This window comes from Dendronephthya gigantea, unplaced genomic scaffold, assembly GCF_004324835.1.
Source record: "Dendronephthya gigantea isolate DGI-Jeju-01 unplaced genomic scaffold, DenGig_1.0 000105F, whole genome shotgun sequence".
NCBI lineage: Eukaryota > Metazoa > Cnidaria > Anthozoa > Malacalcyonacea > Nephtheidae > Dendronephthya > Dendronephthya gigantea.
In genome coordinates this window covers 17,777-40,057 of record NW_021163115.1, presented here as the reverse complement: position 1 = coordinate 40,057, position 22,281 = coordinate 17,777, and the positions used below count along the sequence as shown (strand labels likewise).

The 22,281-nt window shown below is 35.8% G+C and overlaps 2 protein-coding genes across 3 annotated transcripts; both read right to left on the bottom strand.

The window, feature by feature from the left end:
- LOC114534754 lies at positions 1-5,839 on the bottom strand. 2 transcript variants are annotated; one of them, XM_028556226.1, is made up of 4 exons: positions 5,675-5,839; positions 1,553-1,906; positions 1,119-1,226; positions 1-415 (listed from the first exon to the last, which is right to left on the bottom strand). In XM_028556226.1, the coding sequence occupies exons 1-4, from the start codon at positions 5,763-5,765 to the stop codon at positions 228-230; spliced, it is 741 nt and encodes a 246-aa protein (XP_028412027.1). In that variant the 5' UTR covers positions 5,766-5,839; the 3' UTR covers positions 1-227. The 2 variants fall into 2 exon arrangements, with proteins under 2 accessions (XP_028412027.1, XP_028412028.1); XM_028556227.1 differs by lacking the exon at positions 1,119-1,226.
- Positions 5,840-8,648: 2,809 nt separating this feature from the next.
- Positions 8,649-16,509, bottom strand: LOC114534707 (ficolin-2-like). Its single transcript, XM_028556175.1, has 5 exons — positions 16,214-16,509; positions 12,397-12,447; positions 12,088-12,195; positions 9,510-9,868; positions 8,649-8,923 (listed from the first exon to the last, which is right to left on the bottom strand). The coding sequence occupies exons 1-5, from the start codon at positions 16,507-16,509 to the stop codon at positions 8,649-8,651; spliced, it is 1,089 nt and encodes a 362-aa protein (XP_028411976.1).
- Between the last annotated feature and the right edge of the window lie 5,772 nt (positions 16,510-22,281).

Below are 22,281 nucleotides of genomic sequence, written 5' to 3'. Positions count from 1 at the left end.
TTGAAATCCAATTTACAGCGTCTACGTATGCAAACTATAATATTTCCGTTTCTCTTATACCCTGTGGAATCTGTACTCCTATAATCGCATTGATATATTGTAGTCTTTGGTGTAGGGTATTATTTCAAATGTAATTGAAGAAAGTTCAGATGAAGTCCTTAATTTCAATATTCATAGTTTATTAAGAACACCGAACCTCTAGTAATATACACATTATGTCAAAACCATTATACATCAGCATGCGCGTTAATCTTCTTGACGAGGCCACACCGTTTTCTTTTAATCAGCAAAATAACGACGACAATACAAATTGATATGAGTACCATTCCTGTTATGGTTAGAACATAACCTGTAGATAATAATGTCGACTTTGTCTTGTAGTGGGTAACTTGGGATAGCGAATGATTACGGAGCTCTGAACGTAACAAGGAAACGATAATTAGTATACGTAATAGTATGATTTCAATCGAGTGCAATTACGGATTAACATGCAAGCACGAGTGAGTTTTTAAGGGCTGCAAAACGTTCTCAACACTCAAATAAACTCCACATTTTCGCCATCCACGTATTATTCTCTATATGTTCAGTTTTGAGAAAGTGATCAGGACTATTTTCCCAAGCTGATACTAGTCTTAGTTGTCCAGCTTTTTCTTTTATTTATGCCCTGACCTAATGTTAGTGACTCTTCATTCCATGCACCTCACCCACCAACACATTTTTGGTAACGTGATTATTAATCAATAAAAACGCAAGCCGGTCAACGCGCGTTCGTTCTCTGAATCAAAAACAAATCCTTGCTGGGCTATATTTCGATGGCTCAACTTGAAACGCATAGTTTGGCGTCTTAGTTTGACGACTGGTATAAAATAATAACCTGGTTAATGTTTTGTGGTTTCTGCTTCAAAACAAAAACATAAAATCCAAATCCATCCAAGACAAGCACATAAGAATTAAATTTGACTTCATTAAAAGTTTAAAACGCGATATAACATGCAACACTGCAGTTTTAGTCATTTTGAAGGGTTCTACGTGATCCATGTGGTAAAACTATCCTGAAATTTTTTCCAACCTTCGATGCATGCGTAAACCTTTTCATCCTAGACACTACACGACGTTACCTGGACGATGAGTGGGGTTTGGATCAACATGCTGAATTGAGGTAACAATAACTCTCTTCTTTTCAAAAGGGGGTATTGTCGATACAGGACCCAAATATTTCCTTACACCTGTATTGTAAAAAAATATTTAATGAGGGATCATTATTCAACTACTCAATTTAATACCACGTATCGTATGTTCGCTATTCCTATTATCTACTCATAATTTGATGGATGCAAAAGAGCAAATAGTTATGAAAGTCATGAATACAAGCCCTTATATGAACACTAAAAAGGAAAAACACTTGTGTGTATTTATTGAAAAAAGGGAATCGCAACAAATTGTAAACAGCCTTTATTCAATGCAACTGCATGATTCAGTCGGAATATTTTATAACCTGAATCTAGATGAGAACTAAGAACAAATTATAATGATTTGAAAAAGATATACTTACGTAGAATAATGTCGTCATAATTCTCAATTATTTCGTTTCCAGATACATATTGTGCATGACAACGATATGTTCCTTGGTCACCTGCAGATACTCTCTTTATTACTATTTTACATCGCTTAAAAGCTTTTTCCATATCCACAGTACAGCTTCCAGGAACAACATTTTCACCATTGGGGAACGTAATGCTGACCAACATCAAGTTAAACAAATATTGTTGTTTTTTATTGAATGAAACTTTGCAATGTAAGGTAACGTGTGAATTTTTAACAACATTATTTGTCTTCATAGAGGTTCCATTCAATTTTGCTCTGATCGACATGGAAATTGAGACGTCATTGTTGAATATATGAGAACCTAGTGAATGGAAAATTTAGTGAAATTTGGTGATGTTTTCTACGCTTCTTCTTTCTATACTTGCTGTTGAACAACGTATGACAATAATGAGGGAGTTGTTCAAAAGGTGATTAGCTTAACCGGTACCCTTGGTTTTAATATATTGATATTTGTACCAGTCAAGTTTTATAACAGTTTATTTATTAATTCGAATCGGTTGCCTCCTGTTCCAACATAGATTTCATTATATAAAGGCCCAAACAACAAGGGGAGATTTCGTTTTACACCAATCAGCAAGTTTGTTTACAATTTCAGTAAACCAATCAGAATGCATTCTTAGGTACAGTATAAAAATTTAGGCATTCTGATTGGCTTAGGTTGCAAAATGTAAACACATAAGCCGATTAATTTAAAACGAAATTCCTCGTTGTTCGCCCGAACGAGCACCCATCTATAAATATTGTACATAAACTATAGCGTTGCCAGCCGACGATTTAGTTCCACTATACTAAATTTTATTTTTCACCGAAAGTCTAAAATTCTACTTTGGAATTTCGCTAATTGGGCAGCAACGACAACAACAAAGCAATGGAAACATTTACTTCGTGCAAATATATAGCTTAATAAGACGAACCCTGATTTCTTGGTCATTAACGATTAAAGACGTTGCAACCAGTCAAATCTTACAAGCAATAAAATATAACATCATCAATTAATTTGTACAAAAACACCACGTGTATTTGTTATATGCAGTGCTTTTGGTCGGTTAAACCGGCCCTTCATCAGTGCAATTCCCGGGTTAACGGACCGAAAGCTCCGCTTAAAACAGGTACACGTAATGCTTCTACAATTTAATTATTTATTTTTCTAATTTATTATTCAAAACTTCATGAGTATAATTACATTGCATTTACAGCGATATGTATATTTGATTCCTGTGTTATACTTGGATTACATTACATACTTCATTTTGGCAAGGGTTAAAAAGATCATGTTTCTTTGCCGTGCAATTTGTTCCCACGTTTTCTAACTAACCGCGAGTCATGTTAACGTAGAATGAGTTCAGATGAGTTTCATCGTGCAATAATTGATTGGTCTAAGTAATATGCTCCACACATCTTCAGAAATATTACGTTTCCTGACCTGACAAAATAAGCTTTGAATTATTTCAGAAAAAACACTCATGTTGTCGCAAAGAATTTCACAAGATAGATATTATATTACTTTGATTGTGGCAAACGGTTCTGATATACAAAGAACGCACTTCTAGGATTGACGTAGAGAAGGTAATATACAGAGAATTTGCTTGTTCCTATATTCTTTCACTTTTGAGAGACTTTGAAAAGAGATTCGAGTGGTTACCTAAGAAGTATGAATTGAGAGAGATTGATTGTATAAAGATCCATTCTCAGCATTAACATTCAATAAAAATTGTTATCACAGAACTGTCGACCTCACGAAATCCGAATATGAAAGCAGATAGACAGATCACTAGATAATTCATTGAAACACTACCTTGCCGTCTTGTGTAGAATGACCGAACATAATGTCTCTCAAAAATATCTCACTAATTCAAAGGGATATGGCAATAAAAATTATTTCTGTTTTGTTGAAAAGAAAATTTGCATTTTTTACAGAGCCTTGGACAAAATTTGTTTATCTTCCCTATGGCGATCAAAAGCATCGACTATCGAGATTTAGTATAAACTGACTAATAGGCTATCACTTTTCCTGCGTTCTGATTGGCTACGCTACTAGTAGGCTATTAGTGATAGCCTACTAGTAGCAAAATTCAAAACAATGGCGGAAAATTCGCGTTTCGCCGAAGTATCTGAAGATTTTTTGGACGACTTGTTGGACAATTCCGTACCAGAAAAAACAAAAAAAGCAACAAAATACGGGTAAGAATTTTTAAGGGTAAGAAAATACATAAAAATAACGTATACTCAATTGAATTTTTATATTTAAACTGAATTTTAAAACATTTTACGCGAACAACAATTAAAATATTTTCTTCCCTTTAATATACGAAATAAATTTCAGTTTCAATATTTTTGTATTGTGTTTCCTAGTTGTAAATTAATGTTATAGTTTATACTAAAACAATTAGACAACTCGGCCTCGTTGTCTATGAGCAAATAGTCAACTCGGCTTCGCCTCGTTGACTATTCGCTCATAGACAACTCCGCCTCGTTGTCTAATTGTTAAATATATCCGCCATCTTGTTTTAAAATCAGGTCTATTTACGTGATGTCAAAATGCAGGGTTAGAAATTAGCCATTACATGTTTAAGGTTCAGTTTGAAACTCTTACAATTTAAACGCCATAATTTCAGATAAGAGCGATTGCAATACCATCGAATTATCACTTCATTGGATCGGTAATTTGAAGTTGCAAAACAAATTTTCACCCAGCTTATGCCGTAACGCATATCAGAGCAAGAGTATGCATATCCAAAATGCGGATAGAAGATTATTTCATTCGAAAATATCTTGAGAAGTAATAAAGTTAACAAAAATCCGTAAACGACTTTTATAAATAATCATGACGTTCTTTTAAAATAGACAAAGATCATTCTTATTGCCGTATCCCTTTAAATTTAAATGATGTTTTATTCAATTTTGATCGCGTAAAAAATCCTGCAACCAGGCTTTCCCCCACTATATCATGTTATTTTTTTTCTCCTATATACCTGAAGCAATGAAAGGCTATGGAAGATATTCGATTAGGCGCTAATCCTAAGATCAACAAGCGGTAGATATAATATATTAGTAGTTGAATATATATATGAACCTGGCTATCTAAACTCTAACATGCAGTGACCCCGATTGACTTCAGATCAAAATTCTGATGCTTCGTTCAACTGCAACTGCGAAGTTATCTATACTTATACTCCAATTGATATTGAAGATAACAGCGAAAAAGTTAATGTATTTTTAAATGAAGGTTCAATTGTTTCCTTTCTTTCACTCGATTGATTTCTTTAGTCTTAATTGACTCTGTATAGTGTGTGTCTTTCTTAAATATCCGGTCATTATGCTTATATCAAAGCCAGATGATATATTGCCATTTAAAACCAGAGACCTCCTCAAGAAAATTGACCAAATAGGAAAAAATACTCATAATTGCAAGTAATGCTTTAAGCGTTTTTAACAATATTCTTCTATATATTGTTGCGTGGTTGATTGTAGGCTCGGAGAAATGAAGATATCTTTGTTTAAAACATGCAAATGATTACATCATAACGTAATAAGTTCGCCGGGGACGCACATAAGTCGGTGTATATTCAATTTCAATCGTGCATGAATGAAATAGGCTAAATGAAAGGTCAAAAATTTCTGCGATTAAGTATTCGTGTTGCAAACACTTGCCAATTGTATACCGGTTCGAAATATGAGTATTCTAGGCTTGACCATGGCAACAAATTGAATTTCATTTTTTATAATCATTCACCTTACAAATTGCTCTTGCTAAAAGTATTTATTTAATAAAAGCTATCTTGAATTAATATGAGTGTATGATTGTAGAAGCCTTCTAAATCTTTCTAGGCGTATAAGAGTTATATATAGGCTATATACCGTTTTAGAGCTTCTATTGCATTACTATTATGTAATGTGTCTTATATAATGTGTCTTAAACATCGCAATTCTCGAGTGCGAAAAGCATACGTCTTAATAATCTGCTAAAATTAACGTTTTTTTTATTTCATTGACATTGGGCACTAGGCACACTCTAATAAAGTTACACTCTTACGCGTCTTGAACCACAGAATTCGCAGGCAGAACTAACCTGAATCGTTTCTTGGTCTTGTAAAAACGGTTGTTATCGATCCAACTGTCAAGGTCTGCAAAATTAAGATCAGGCAATATTTCCCATACATGTTGCCTACTGACCTTCCCGCATGTATACTGACAAGTACGTATAGTGAGCTAAAACCAGCCACGCGCACTTATACGCGATATATGGACACAGTTATGTATTATGATGTAAGATTCAAAGAGTTAAATGAGTATTTCCGTTGGGTTAATTATTATGGAGTACAATCTGGGGAATATCACGCAACGGAATAATATGTGTGAGCAAATTTTGTGAACAATAACTATAGCTTATGACGAGCATATGACGAAAATCTGTGAAAAAGTTGATGGATGCACCACCTACAATAACACTGGGCCTATGACAAACGCAATAAAAACATTGCAACTTTCACATATTAATAATTTATTCTGCCTTTGGGCTGTTTATATAGCCCGGCTAGCCGGGCCGACGCAGTCGCTATATTAAACAGACCTGGGTGGTTGCCAAGTGAAAATTGGCGGGGAGTCCTGTGTTTACGAGTTGATAGTGTATGGGATTTAACAAATAGGTTGAAATATAACATTGTTCAGACTTACCTCTATTCAACAGACTGACCTTAATTGTAAACTGATGTTGCTAATGAGGTTTAACACATATTTACTTTACTGTTAAAATTAACAAATTATGAAATAATTATGAGCTTATGAATGAGAGCATGTTCACAGAGTGTACGAACAGGAGATTAGTTCGCAGTTTTGAGATTTTTTTATTTTTATGAATGCGCTCCTTCGCAAGAAGGATTGGAAACCGAGCGAGTGAGCGTAGCGATCGATCATTCACAACGCGTGCAAATAAAATCGCACAAAAGAGCCAACCATATTAGAAGTAATTCATTTGCTTATTTTATTAGTATAGAGATTAACTTCACAATGGCAAGCTTTCAGAAAGCAGAGATGCAGCGAGTACAAGACCATATTTATCGCAACTTCGTTTCGTTTCGTTTTCATTTACGGAAATTTGCCTTTGACTACCGCGAGTATATAGGCTGAATGCATATATATGTTTTTTCAAATTGCAAACCGAAAATTAAGCTCTCGAATTTTTCGTCCTGGAGTGTTAATATAAATCACTAGACTAGTCACTATTCTCGAATACGCTAAAACCGTAACACATAAGTATGATAAGTTATAAACATACATAATTATAAATAATTAACACAGCATTGACAACTCCTTAAAGGTCTGTTCACACGATCCGATTTTGTTGGATCCATGCAATTCACTTTTGGCGCATGAAATAAAGTTGATTAAGCTGTAGCGCATTGAAGTGTATTGACTTCAGTGGATTTGCTCATCCATCAGAAGTGAATTGGATCCAACAAAATTGGATCGTATGAACAGGCATTTAAACCGTAACAATCGTTGGTTAAAGTATCGTTGAATCGTTGAAGAATCGTTGATTATAACTAACCTTCATTCCTGTCAATCTTGTCAATCCGCAATTTAAAGAGTTTCCAAGAGTGTCCACAGATCTTATAATACACTGGAAAAACACTGACAATGCATAGCTGAAATCATCAGGAATATTCAGTTTTCAGAAGCACATCACTTAAAATCTGGAAGAAAAATTTTGAATCTATTGACTCCAGAACAGTCAAACTGTACGATCGTTTAATAATCAACAAGAATATAGTGATAGGGTAAAGCGTTATTTGCTTTTAGAAAATAAAAAAGTTTAAAAGATCGCGCAGCGTTGTGCTGCGTTGTGGGTCTGTAGACCGTTAAATGTGAAAAGTTGCATGTCTTGTTAATTTTAACGGTTGCGCGATGACGTTTCTACTTTCTATGCAGACATTGACACGTTTCTAGCGCGTGGATTCAATGTTTATGTTTAAAATTTAAACGTTGCTGACAAAAATGGCAAACTGAAAAGAATGCCGAAAAATGACAGAACGTTAAAGCCACGCCCTATATCGAAATAAAATTAACGTGAAAAATATTCACATTTAACGTTTAACCAGAATCCGCAATAAAATAATTTTTATAGCCATTGTATAAACTGGTGTTAAATACAAAATCCTACTGAAATAAATTTAAAGCGATTGCACAATGTGAAAAAATAGATAATGGGGAAAAGAAATAAAAAAGAATTAAACTAAAAATTTACTAAAAATTTAAAAAAAATTAAAGAACTAAAAATTTACCAAAGATATGAAAGTGAATAAAAAACGCAGTAAATCACCCACTCTTATCTCGATAGAGTTAGCAAATCTGCTAAGATCATAAGAGAACTGCAATTTAATTAAGTAGTTTTCAATGAATAGATCCTTTTGCAGGTTTTTCCTGAAGCGTTGTCTTTGCGGCGCGATGGGTTCACATTTGTCGTAAGAGTCTGAAATTACTTTGTCTGAGATCATCCGTGTGCATACTTTGTCTGTCGGAAAATAATCACTGATGGATCCCAAGATAATAGAAAAGGGAAAAAACCCGCAAAAGTGCGATTAATCTATAGCAACCTCGTTCCCAGGGCCTTGGTGGGAAGGGGGCGAGGTGGAGAGAAGGGCTTGGCAAATGCTCGTATCACGTGGCCAAATTGGGGGGATTAAATTAGATTATATTAAAGACAATAATTGTAAAAGGGTTGCTTCTAAAGAAAGATTTCACCTTTGTGCTTGCACTTCGCTGTAAAAAGTTGTAGCACGCAACGGTGGAGGTGTCTGTAGTTAAATGCAAACTCGCCTGAAGTATTTAGTGGGTATATAATCATAGACACATTATACGAATTTGAACATGAAATATTGTGTAAGTGTATTTAAAAAGAAAGGATTAACAGAGCGTGCAATAAAGATTTCGTTGTTATATGGAAAATCTTTTTTCATCTAAAATTTATCAAATCATCTAAAATTTAATTAAATGTTCGCTTTAATTGTTTGCTATTAAAAGGGCAAGTAATATGTTTGTTTTGCTTATTTTTTCAGTCCAAATACTCGTGGACGGATTTTCATCGATGTTGATTTCAGGGAATAATGATACCCTTTCCACGTACGCCAGTGGATACCATCAGCATATGGGTTGTATGCACCATGATGATAAAGACCATTGAGATTAGATGAATGGCAGTCACTATACCACCAAGCACCCTTGAATGACACAGCACAGTGGCTGCTATGTCTATCATTGTCGGAATCTTTTGTTGAGAACGACATTCCTTTGTGTTCAGTGAAGGAATCTCCTGCATTGCCTGAATTAAATTTAGAAAATTGTAACATTCCCTGTAGATGGTAGTGGTCATATGCTTTGGTGCAAATAAACCATTCCAAATAAAACCAAATATTCAATTGGAAAAATTCGTCGGTTCAGAGTTGTGCAGCTGGAAAAAGTGTTCCTGAAAATTCGCAAAATTAGAAATTTTTTGCGCGCGATACTAAAATACACAAATTTTTGAACTTCGGATCAGGGCCGAAGCTAGACCGCTTAGTTTTGGCCGGGCGTTTGTATATTCGTATATTCATGTTCAAATATCGTTATCCGGCCTTACCCCGAATAATATTAATATGCACCCTCCCGATTAACGTTTCTAGCAGCGATATCCCTGCTCAGTCGGACATTAGCGAAGTTCCCAGCCAAAACCTAGAATAATTGGCTCGTGCAAAACATTAGAATGTACTGCTGCTTGACAATAATCACAATATGCGAAAAAAACGAAAACAGATAGATATTAAAGAATTTGGGTAATCATAGAAAATCTTAATTTGTTTCAACTAAGTAATAATAAAGATAAAGCAGAACCGCTTAATAAAACAACAGTATTTAATTGTTATACACACCAGAATAAGTCCCAAGACTAAGTTGATATTTCTGGCGTTCGCTGGTCACAGCAAATAAACCATATTCTGCGTATTTCCTGTTCCCAGAAGTGTCTTCCATATCAATACGAAGCTCATTTTGCGAAGCAGATGTAAGCCTGCGGATTTTTTCCAGACCAAGCCAGAATTCTCCGTTCAAATCACCAAAGCCATGCTTATAATCTTGCCATCCTCGGTAGAAATCAACACTGCCATCAATACGACGTTGAAACACCGTCCATCCTCCACCAGATGTCGTCATATCACAGCGAACATTGAAACTGCCCTTGCCGTCTGGATCTATCTTGTACACTCCATTCTGTTTTATACCTTTTTTGTACCTTTTTTATACCTTTTTTGCGCAATGTTTACCTAAAACCATTACAATTTTTTAATTTTATTTTATAATTATTTGTTTAGTTTGCACCACTTCTCCACAGCCTCCTAGGGACGCGTGGTGACACCGAAAAACGATGTACCTCTGGAATATATAAATAAGTCCACCCCACTTAACAAGCTGGTGCCGCCACTGAGACGGGATGTTTGCCGGGATGAGACAATGACCGCGGGATCTCGCCTTGTATATGTTTGTATAATATCTTTCGTTCGGTGTTTATATGAAACTAGGATTTTTTTGTCCCGTCCCCCCATTTGAACGCCTTCCTTAAATATTTCAAATAACGATTAATGACAAACATGGCACTGCTTGCACTGTGTTTACAACATTCATAAGCGAAGTTCATCACTAGTTTTGTTAAGTCCCAAAGAGTTAATTTTGAATGCTTTTAGTCCCAAACTCTCCCTAGTGGAAATTTGCGATTCTTACTAATACATTTTGTATCAACATCGGACCCGATCATTTTTTGTACGTCCATTTGGTTATGAAAACATGTCATTCCATCGTTAAAAGCCTGTACTTTCTTAATGAGTAAAAAAATTCTGAGTAGTTCTGAATAGACTGAGTAGTTCACGCACAATAGCGTGTTAAAGTTGGATTACCTTTTCAGTATACACCCTGTATGCTTTAAGAAAGCCTACAAGCAGCTCAGTCAATGCGGTTACGTCACAGCATATATATATATACATAAGATAGACAAGATAGTATGTATTTACCGCATTTTCTGAGAGTTCACTTATTGCAAGTTCTTTGATAAACACGACTGAAAAGCATCGTTATATTAAACATGACTGAAATGAGCTTGTTGGTTTACCTTTCACTGTATTTGAATCATTGATACAGACGACTGATTTCCCCAGTGTTTTCTTTAGTTCCAGTAATTCAGATTTCATCTCAGACAACAATGTCTTTATATTCATCATGTCAGATTTACAAGCACACTTTCCAGCCGTGGTGGTGCTAAACGTGTAATTCCAATACGTTTTAATTAAAACACGAGTCTTGAATTTGCGGGAAGTACCCGGTGCATATGGCAAATGTTTAAAAACGTATGATTTTTTAAGGTTTTCTCCTTCTTATAAGTTTATATTATAGCGAGTTAATTGGGGGTCGTTGTCAAAGGTAATGCTAATGCTGTTGCACAAAAGAAAAATAATATAAGTGCATATATCACTTGTGGGATCTTTACGGATTTGAATAGAGCTTGAAAAATTAGTTTATAAGTTCTACAACCGTTCCCGCATTTTTCACTTGAAAAGCGCAAACTATATCGCCAGTGAAACACTTCATGTTTATATTATAAAAGACGGCGTGTTTGCAAATCATTCCTGAGTCCCAGTCCCCCCAACCGACGTATTTTCGAAACTATTTAATTATATCAAAAAAGGATGTAGAACTTATAAACCAATTTTTCAAGCCCTATTCAAATCCGTAAAGATCCCACAAGTGATATAGGCACTTTAAAGCAATAAGCAGAAGTAAAAAGTCTATTTGTTACCACCATATGTGTACCTTCATTATTCCAGAATTAATTAAAATAAACTCTACCAGGACCATTTTATTTGAACCATTCTCTTCACACATCATATCCTACCTCTACTATATACAAGCCTCCGAATTACAACCCTCACCTCTAATTTAGCATAATTCACATTGTATGACATTATTAAAGTTGCAGATCGTGTCTAAAATCCGCTACGGTCGAATTCTCGCAATTCAAAAGAAAATAAAGCGAAAAATTTCGTTCGGTCGAAAAATTTCGCCTAGTGGAAAACCGGCTTAAGACAGTGAACTGAAATAAGACTGGAACGCTAGCTCTGCGAAAAATGTGAAGCAAAGACGGCGGTATATGAAGCCTTTCTTGTAGGTATGAACCAGGCTTCCACGCGGAATTTCGTAGGTAAAATGGCGGCTATTATGATTTTAATTTCTTTTGAAATGGGAACACTCAAGACGAACTAATTTATTTATTCTGTTAAAAGAAAATATGGAAATATTTTGCTAGCGCGCAAACTTAGGTTTTTCTATGTTATTTAGACAGCCACGAATTCTTCGATGCGAAATTACATTTTAACCATAATTTAGAAGTCAAGTCAATTGCAGAATATTACCCTGATATGAAAAGTCCTAAAAGATTATAAACCTGCTGAAACGATTGCTTACCTTTGCACTCCCCATATAAAGAAACCGAAGAAGAACGAAAACGATTTTAGCACCATCTTGATGCTGTGATCACCGTTAATGCTGTGAGAATTTCTTTGACGCGGTAAGCTGAAAAGGAAGAAAAAGTCAATTACAAAATAATGCATATTATATTTTCGTACTGACATGCAGCCCACGATCATAGTTTGTGGAAAAGAAATAGAGAGCTTTATCAGAGCTTCTGCTTTAACTCAGCTCGTGTAGCTAGCGAGTACACAATACACTCTTTGCAAGCCAAATCTATTTCTTTCGAGTCTACAGTATGCTCACCTTTCTTTGATGAATTGTGTTTTCGTCAATGCTATCAAGTCAACAGGAAGGCTGAATATGAGTTAGGAAACACTGAAACATCATTGATATTTATCTTCCGGAATCATTGCTCTATTATGACGCATGCTGAAACGGAAATTACGAAGAAGAATTATCAGTGGATAAATTTTCGATTAATAATAGTATAGATGATATTTACTTAAAGTATGATTTAATTAACATATACAATTATCATATATAAATGGACATATTGGCAATTATGCGATCACCAATGTACGCAGATTTTGAAACGAGAGGGCACTCTACCAATAGTTCTTGCCACGTAACAACAAAATTGATTCTTGCTTTCTTTTTGTCTGAGTTTCATTTGCCTTTAGATTTCAAATTCAGATTAATGTCGCTAGATAACATCAACGATTATATTGGCTATTTAGGGAGAATTGCATTGTTGTATAATTATGAATTTTATCATTGTAAAATCAGATAACTCGTTTTAAGAAAACTTTATTAACTTTTACAATGGTTTGTGCTTTTATTATCAATACTTGGTAGGTTTTGTGAGTTTTGTATAACCGAGGAGGTGAAATTCTATTCTACGGCGCGAGTATCACGATGATGAACAGCTTTCCATGCATCTGTCTGTTTTGGCAAGGACGTGGGCGGATTCTTTTAATTTCCTTAAATTATTATATAGATTGACTTGCTAAGGGCAAGGCTTCAATAAGATATTAGCCGGGAATATCATGGGACACATGAACAGGTGAAGAGTAACATACAAAAGCACTTACGTTGTCGAGTTCTTTTTAAAGGAAATCTTTCTGTTCACAAAACAAAGATCAGTAGGCGATATTTATTTAATGCATGATTTAGCATTGATCTTTATCATATAAATCGACATATTAGCAACCAATGTACGCGCATTTTGGGGCTACAATGCACGTTTCAATAGTTTCTCAATTGCTTTGTCCTCTCAGTTCTTGCCAAGTATCAACAGAACTATTCCTTGCATTCTTGGCCCCTTTTCATTCCCCTCCAGACTTCAAATTCAGATTAGTTTTGCTATAAAAACGTCAACAATTATAGTATTTACGTAATGGCTACTTTGAATAAATTTTAACTAATTTTGTCATGTGTTGTGCTTTTATATAATTATAACGATATAGATCTTTTAACTTGTTCGTTTAACTTTTAACAACCCCAGTATTTGTCATACGCACCGATCTTTTGCTATATATTTTTTGTCGAAAAGGTTGTCCTGTCCATCAGTGGTATATTTTAATGTAAAAATATTCTTTACGAATCAATAACCAACATGCAGCGTTGTTATTAAAGTGTTTTGAATTTAAAATAAAGCTCTGTAATTTATTCTGCACACCCCTAGATCCACCCACCACTGACTTTCCATATATACATAAGTAGATAACCCCCCCCATATAGCTAGCAAAGGGTGCCGACACAATAGGTTCACGTGAACAAAAATCATGATTCACGTGGACAAAGACCATGCGTTTGCACGTGGGCATGGGTCTTGGATCATGTGAACAAAGAAGTCATGATTCATGTGGACAATGACCATGAGGTACATGTGAACAGGGATCATAGATCATGTGGGATGGAGATTTTCCATCACGTGAATAGGAATCAATCATTGAACATGTGTACAGTAGGATGCATTTAGAGTGTAAATGAGATCATTTACAATTAATTTAATATGTTATAAAATTTATAAGATAATTCACAAATTTCTTCTGCTTTTGCCTCGTTCACGGAGATCTACCCCAGCCAAGAAGCATTTAATAATTTTAATATAGTAGCTATAAACTTTTTTTTTTAAAAAACCCCGACTATTCTTACATGGAATATTTCGGTTTACAAACACAAAAAATATAGTCCAAGAAATACTCCAAACATTTTGCTAAATTACTTCCTTTCTGCCGAGTATACGTCCATCAATTGCAAGTATGGCAGCGCGAATATTAGTTCAAATTCTGTTTTGTGGATTTGCGGTTCCTTAGCACATCATATGCTTCGCCAACTGCTTGCCAAAGCTTAGTTTTTTTCTTCTCTGCTTTTGCCTCATTTACGCAGATCCATCAACCAACCGATCTGGGCTCCTTTTGCTGATTTTTTCAATTTTAACTTCCTCTGTATGAACTTTATTATAATGTTAGCCATAATCTCATCTCTGGCTAAAGTTTTCACTATTGTTAAATCAGCACCGTACATTTGTTTAAATGAATGAGTCATTTTAGAATGAGTACATTGGTGCTTAAGAAATGTAAATGAAGAGATTTCGCTCGGTTGCACACATCAAGTCAGATCCTGTTTACACTGTACCCGATTCGCATGGTCACGACATCAGTTTAAGTTGTTTTACCGTATATTTGTCTCCCAGAATTTTTGTCAGATCATGCTAAAGTAACCATACTACCAAACGTTTGGAGGTGAAACTCCCGTTGACATGATTAATTTTGATGTCGTGACCATGCGAATCGGGACTAAGAGGCTACTTTTGGGATGTAAATTAGGCGCTTGAAAAATTAAATGCGTGGGAAGAGCACGTTGTGGATGTAAATGAGGCCGGCTAGCAAATGATATGCATGGAGAAAGCACGTTGTGGATGTAAATGAGGGGCGTGCGAAATTAGACAAACGTGGGTATGCTAAAGAGGAATGTGAGACCACATGAACAGAGTGTGCAAGTGGTGTGATTAACACGTCGTCTACGCAAATGAATAATCCTTGAAAGTAATATGGGTTACAATTTTGTGGAATGAGCCGATGAGCACATGCGTATAACTGCTCATAATTGCTCGTAACTGCTCATGAGAACATGCTCAACCGCTCGTAGACATTTTTAATACCAAACTATTAAGTAGTATTAATATCAGATTTGGGTAGATTTTGAAGGCAAAATGGGTTGCAATTTGGTGCAATGAGCGTATGAGCATGTGCTCATAACTGCTCATAACTGCTCATAACTGCTCGTGGACACATCCTCATAGCTGCTCATAGCTGCTCATAATTTATTAGTTGCTCATAGCTGCTCATAGCTGCTCATAGCTGCTCATAGCTGCTCATAGCTGCTCATAGCTGCTCATAGCTGCTCATAGCTGCTCATAGCTGCTCATAATTTATTAGTTGCTCATAGCTGCTCATAGCCGCTCATAGCTGCTCATAGCTGCTCATAGCTGCTCATAATTTATTAGTTGCTCATAGCTGCTCATAGCTGCTCATAGCTGCTCATAATTTATTAGTTGCTCATAGCTGCTCATAGCTGCTCATAATTTATTAGCTGCTCATAGCTGCTCATAGCTGCTCATAATTTATTAGCTGCTCATAGCTGCTCATAGCTGCTCATAATTTATTAGCTGCTCATAGCTGCTCATAGCTGCTCATAATTTATTAGTTGCTCATAGCTGCTCATAGCTGCTCATAATTTATTAGTTGCTCATAGCTGCTCATACTGGTTGAACGAAATAACAAAGACAATCATTGGAATAACGATTTTAACATTTATTTTTCTGGTATAATAATTTCTTCTAAATCGTTTTTTATCTCTTTTTGTTCGTTTTTCATGGTTTCTTAATAAGAATGGTTTAGAAAATCATTATTTCTAATTATCATCATCGCTATCTGTATTTTCTTCTTCATCCTGAACCTGGTGATTGTTTAAAAGCCTTTTAATAAGAAACTTTCTCTTATCAACAGCAGCTTCTATTGCCTCTTCTGGATCAAAATCGTCATTTTCAACAAACGCATCTTTTGTGTGCATTATTTTCTTATGTACTGGATCTTTCTTTAGTTGTCTCATCCACAGAAGGCGTTCCAAATAAATATTTTCCAATTCTTTCTGGAGTATAGGCATAATATTCGAGTAAGCTTTCTCCTTAGCAGATTGCTCATCCAGGCCAGTGTTTATAAGGCTTTCTTTCATTTCTTGAAAATCTGTATTACTTTTTTGCTTGGCTTCTTCTATTAGAGGTATCCATGGATCCATTTTTTCTTCAGTTTCTGAGTCAGTCGTCATCGAACTTTCAGACTTTACAGATGAAGTGGTCGAGACATCGTCCTGCAAATCCCTTTCTTGACTGTCCGAGTCTCTTCGAGACATGCCTCTTTCTTGCTGTTTTAGTGGACAATATTCCCGTTCGTGTCTGCGCAGATTGTAACCGCGTCTAAAGTGCTTCCCGCAAAACTGGCAGCTCATTCCCTTAGGACTGATTGTGTAAAAATGGTTTGTTATTGAGCAGTAACTGGATTTTATGAGCACAGAAGCCGATTAACTCATGAGCAGCTATGAGCGGCTATATGAGCAGCTATGAGCAACTAATAAATTATGAGCAGCTATGAGCAGCTATGAGCAGCTATGAGCGGCTATGAGCAGCTATGAGCAACTAATAAATTATGAGCAGCTATGAGCAGCTATGAGCAGCTAATAAATTATGAGCAGCTATGAGCAGCTATGAGCAGCTAATAAATTATGAGCAGCTATGAGCAGCTATGAGCAACTAATAAATTATGAGCAGCTATGAGCAGCTATGAGCAGCTAATAAATTATGAGCAGCTATGAGCAGCTATGAGCAACTAATAAATTATGAGCAGCTATGAGCAGCTATGAGCAGCTAATAAATTATGAGCAGCTATGAGCAGCTATGAGCAGCTAATAAATTATGAGCAGCTATGAGCAGCTATGAGCAACTAATAAATTATGAGCAGCTATGAGCAGCTAATAAATTATGAGCAGCTATGAGCAGCTATGAGCAACTAATAAATTATGAGCAGCTATGAGCAGCTATGAGCAGCTATGAGCAGCTATGAGCAGCTATGAGCAGCTATGAGCAGCTATGAGCAACTAATAAATTATGAGCAGCTATGAGCAGCTATGAGCAGCTATGAGCAACTAATAAATTATGAGCAGCTATGAGCAGCTATGAGCAGCTATGAGCAGCTATGAGCAACTAATAAATTATGAGCAGCTATGAGCAGCTATGAGCAGCTATGAGCAACTAATAAATTATGAGCAGCTATGAGCAGCTATGAGCAGCTATGAGCGGCTATGAGCAGCTATGAGCAACTAATAAATTATGAGCAGCTATGAGCAGCTATGAGCAGCTATGAGCAGCTATGAGCAGCTATGAGCAGCTATGAGCAGCTATGAGCAGCTATGAGCAACTAATAAATTATGAGCAGCTATGAGCAGCTATGAGGATGTGTCCACGAGCAGTTATGAGCAGTTATGAGCAGTTATGAGCACATGCTCATACGCTCATTGCACCAAATTGCAACCCATTTTGCCTTCAAAATCTACCCAAATCTGATATTAATACTACTTAATAGTTTGGTATTAAAAATGTCTACGAGCGGTTGAGCATGTTCTCATGAGCAGTTACGAGCAATTATGAGCAGTTATACACATGTGCTCATCGGCTCATTCCACAAAATTGTAACCCATATTACTTTCAAGGATTATTCATTTGCGTAGACGACGTGTTAATCACACCACTTGCACACTCTGTTCATGTGGTCTCACATTCCTCTTTAGCATACCCACGTTTGTCTAATTTCGCACGCCCCTCATTTACATCCACAACGTGCTTTCTCCATGCATATCATTTGCTAGCCGGCCTCATTTACATCCACAACGTGCTCTTCCCACGCATTTAATTTTTCAAGCGCCTAATTTACATCCCAAAAGTAGCCTCTTAGTCCCGATTCGCATGGTCACGACATCAAAATTAATCATGTCAACGGGAGTTTCACCTCCAAACGTTTGGTAGTATGGTTACTTTAGCATGATCTGACAAAAATTCTGGGAGACAAATATACGGTAAAACAACTTAAACTGATGTCGTGACCATGCGAATCGGGTACAGTGTAAACAGGATCTGACTTGATGTGTGCAACCGAGCGAAATCTCTTCATTTACATTTCTTAAGCACCAATGTACTCATTCTAAAATGACTCATTCATTTAAACAAATGTACGGTGCTGATTTAACAATAGTGAAAACTTTAGCCAGAGATGAGATTATGGCTAACATTATAATAAAGTTCATACAGAGGAAGTTAAAATTGAAAAAATCAGCAAAAGGAGCCCAGATCGGTTGGTTGATGGATCTGCGTAAATGAGGCAAAAGCAGAGAAGAAAAAAACTAAGCTTTGGCAAGCAGTTGGCGAAGCATATGATGTGCTAAGGAACCGCAAATCCACAAAACAGAATTTGAACTAATATTCGCGCTGCCATACTTGCAATTGATGGACGTATACTCGGCAGAAAGGAAGTAATTTAGCAAAATGTTTGGAGTATTTCTTGGACTATATTTTTTGTGTTTGTAAACCGAAATATTCCATGTAAGAATAGTCGGGGTTTTTTAAAAAAAAAGTTTATAGCTACTATATTAAAATTATTAAATGCTTCTTGGCTGGGGTAGATCTCCGTGAACGAGGCAAAAGCAGAAGAAATTTGTGAATTATCTTATAAATTTTATAACATATTAAATTAATTGTAAATGATCTCATTTACACTCTAAATGCATCCTACTGTACACATGTTCAATGATTGATTCCTATTCACGTGATGGAAAATCTCCATCCCACATGATCTATGATCCCTGTTCACATGTACCTCATGGTCATTGTCCACATGAATCATGACTTCTTTGTTCACATGATCCAAGACCCATGCCCACGTGCAAACGCATGGTCTTTGTCCACGTGAATCGTGATTTTTGTTCACGTGAACCTATTGTGTCGGCACCCTTTGCTAGCTATATGGGGGGGGTTATCTACTTACATAAATACATAAATACCTAAATATGAATATTCGCGTAGGTTTTTCGTGGTTTTCGCCCTTCGGCGACCGACTATAAAACATCCATCAGAAGTGAATTGGATCCAACAAAATTGGATCGTGTGAACAGACATTTAAACCGTAACAATCGTTGGTTAAAGTATCGTTGAATCGTTGAAGAATCGTTGATTAATTAACCTTCAATCCTGTCAATTCGCTATTAATTTTAAAGAGTTGCCAAGAGTGTCCACAGATCTTATAATACACTGGATAAAACACTGACAATGCATAGCTGAAATCATCAGGAATATTCAGTTTTCAGAAGCACATCAATTCATATCTAGAGGCAAAATTTCGAATCTATCGACGCCAGAGCAGTCAAATTGACGACCGTTAAATAATCAACAAGAACATATTCATAGGTAAAGCATTATTTGACTTTCGAAAATAAAAAAATTTAAAAGATCGCGCCGCGTTGTGCTGCGTTCTGGATTTGTAGCCCGTTAAAATGTGAAAAGTTGCATGTCTTTTTAATTTTAACTGTTGCGCGATGACATTTCTAGTTTCTATGAAGACATTAACACGTTTCTAGGGCGTGGATTCAATGTTTATGTTTAAAATTCAAACTTTGCTGACAAAAGTGTGTAAAATAGAATGCCGAAAAAAGACAGAACGTTAAAGCCACGCCCTATATCGAAACAAAATTAACGTGAAAAATATTCACATTTAACGTTTAACCAGAATCCGCAGTAACATATAACCAATGTATAAACTGGTGTTAAATACAAAATCCTACTAAAATAAATTTAAAGCGATTGGAGAATGTGAAAAAATAGAAATACTGTGGAGAAGAAATAAACTAAAAATTTATCAAAAATACGAAAGTGAATAAAAAACGCAATAAATCACCCACCTATCTCGATAGAGTTAGCAGATCTGCTAAGATCATAAGAGAAGTGCGATTTAATTTAGTAGTTTTCAATAGATCCTTTTGCGGGTTTTTTCTGATGCGTTGTCTTTGTGGCGCAAAGGGTTCATATTTGTCGTAAGAGTCCAAGATTCCTTTGTCTGAAATCAGCCGTGTGCATGCTTTGTCTTTTAGAAAATAATACAATTGATCCCAAAGACAATGGCATGGGGAAAACCCGCAAAAGTGCAATTGCTCCATAGTGAATCGGGGCGACTAAATCACTCATTCAAAAAAATGGGAAGATTAAAGGTTGCTTCTAAAGAAAGATTTCGCCCTCGGGCTTGCACTTCGCTGTAAAAAATTGTACTATCGCATGCCTAACCATGCAATGGTTGAGGTGTCTGGTATTTAATGCAAACTCGCCTGAAGTATTTTGTCGATAAATCATTATAGACACATGAATTTGAACATGAAACACCCGCATATGCATATTAAGTAGGCATAAATCACATCAGGAGAACATTCCATGAACAATGCGGCGGCGATGTCAACTTTGTATCGATAGGGATGGTGGTCAAGTTGAAGGCATCGGCGCATAATCTCTTTTTAAAAAATGTAAATGTAAATAATTGCAATAAACATGTTGTAAAACCAGTGCAAGCTGTGACATGTTCGTGATTAATTGTTTTTTCTTTTGTTATGCACTGCTTAAATTAGGCTCAAAGGTGAAAATATGCGATTGTGACTAACATTTTTTATCAGCCTCGTATGTGCTCATTTTTTCATCATTTGGTATTAAAAGCATGTCATCAGATAGTTAAAAGCCTGATCTTTCCGAATGTGAAAAAAATTCGTTCATAGACTGAGTAGTTCACGTACAATAGCGTGTTGAAGTTGGATTAACTTTTTTTGATACACCCTGTATACTTATAAGCCCGTAAACAGCTTGGTCAATGCGGTTACGTCACAGCATATACATAAGATGGACAAGATGGTATTTATTGTACCGCATTTTCTCAGAGTTCACTGATTTCAAGTTTTTTGATAAACACGATTGAAAAGCATCGCTATATTAAACATTATTGAAACAGGCTTGTTGGTTTACCTTTCACTGTATTTGGATCATTGATACAGACGACTGTTTTCCTCATTGTTTTCTTTAGTTCCAGTAAGATCTCAGATTTCATATCAGACAACAATGTCTTTAGATTCATTATGTCAGATTTACGAGCACAATTTCCAGCCGTAGTGGTACTAAACGTGTAATTCCAAAAAATTTTAATTCTAACACGAGTCTTGAATTTGCGAGTACCCAGTGCATATGGCAAGTGTTAAAAAACGTATGATTTTTTCAAGTTTTCTCCTTCTTATCCCCGAGCCGGTGCGGAGCATTGTGCTAGGGTACTAATTCCACTCGGATATTTACACCCACGATGTGCAAATGCGAAATCAAAGTCGCCCGCCATTATGCAATTGTCCTCACGCCATGGACGGTCTTCTACGCCATGCGCATGCGCCAGTGTGAACTACTAAACTCTTGATTGGTCGAGACAAAAACGTCAATTTTCAAACGTCAATGAATAACTGTCATTTCGAAAAATTTTAATGAAATTTACAAATCTATATTTTCCTAAATATGGAATATATATTTTTACTATACTAGGTGGAAACTCGAATGTGGTTAGGACTTCTCACGGTTTAACAAATAACAATACCAAATTTTCGACCGAATTCATCGTGTATATAAAAGTCGGAAGATTTTACACTTGATAATATCTCATCCGGCAGTCCGGCACAGCTTTAAAAAGTAATTACTTTGTGGTAAACACAACTTTAATATTCTCAAATGTATTTCACAATAAATCTGAATGTGTCATGTGATATACGACATTATAATTCTATTTATAAACTCATAATGACAAAAAGAAAACAAAATCAAAACATTCCGTGCAAAAAACAGTCGAAGCGTAACATAAAACCATAGGCAGCCAACTTATGTATGCATGTATGTTTATATATAATATATTATAAAAGGTAGGCAACTCTACGAGCTCTGGCCAAGTATACGATGTGAACAATTGAAAAATATACGCACAAACACTGATGAAAACTAAAAAAATGTTAAGAAACAAAACAATGACAGTTTTCCTCAATTCTCATAAAAAATTTTGTTTAAATAGAGTG

Bases quoted from the DNA above. Each gene is read 5' to 3' on its own strand.
- LOC114534707 (XM_028556175.1), bottom strand. From the start codon at position 16,509: ATGTCTCGAAGAGACTCGGACAGTCAAGAAAGGGATTTGCAGGACGAT. The intron at 12,448-16,213 runs GTGGATGAGACA...ACTCATATTCAG, and splicing joins ATTTATTTGGAACGCCTTCT to CCTTCCTGTTGACTTGATAG. The intron at 8,924-9,509 runs GTGTGTATAACA...AATTTAATTCAG, and splicing joins TAGTCTTGGGACTTATTCTG to GCAATGCAGGAGATTCCTTC.
- LOC114534754 (XM_028556226.1), bottom strand. From the start codon at position 5,765: ATGTATGGGAAATATTGCCTGATCTTAATTTTGCAGACCTTGACAGTT. The intron at 1,907-5,674 runs GTTAGTTCTGCC...TCCATTCACTAG, and splicing joins AAGACCAAGAAACGATTCAG to GTTCTCATATATTCAACAAT. The intron at 1,227-1,552 runs GTAAGTATATCT...TTTACAATACAG, and splicing joins TTATGACGACATTATTCTAC to GTGTAAGGAAATATTTGGGT.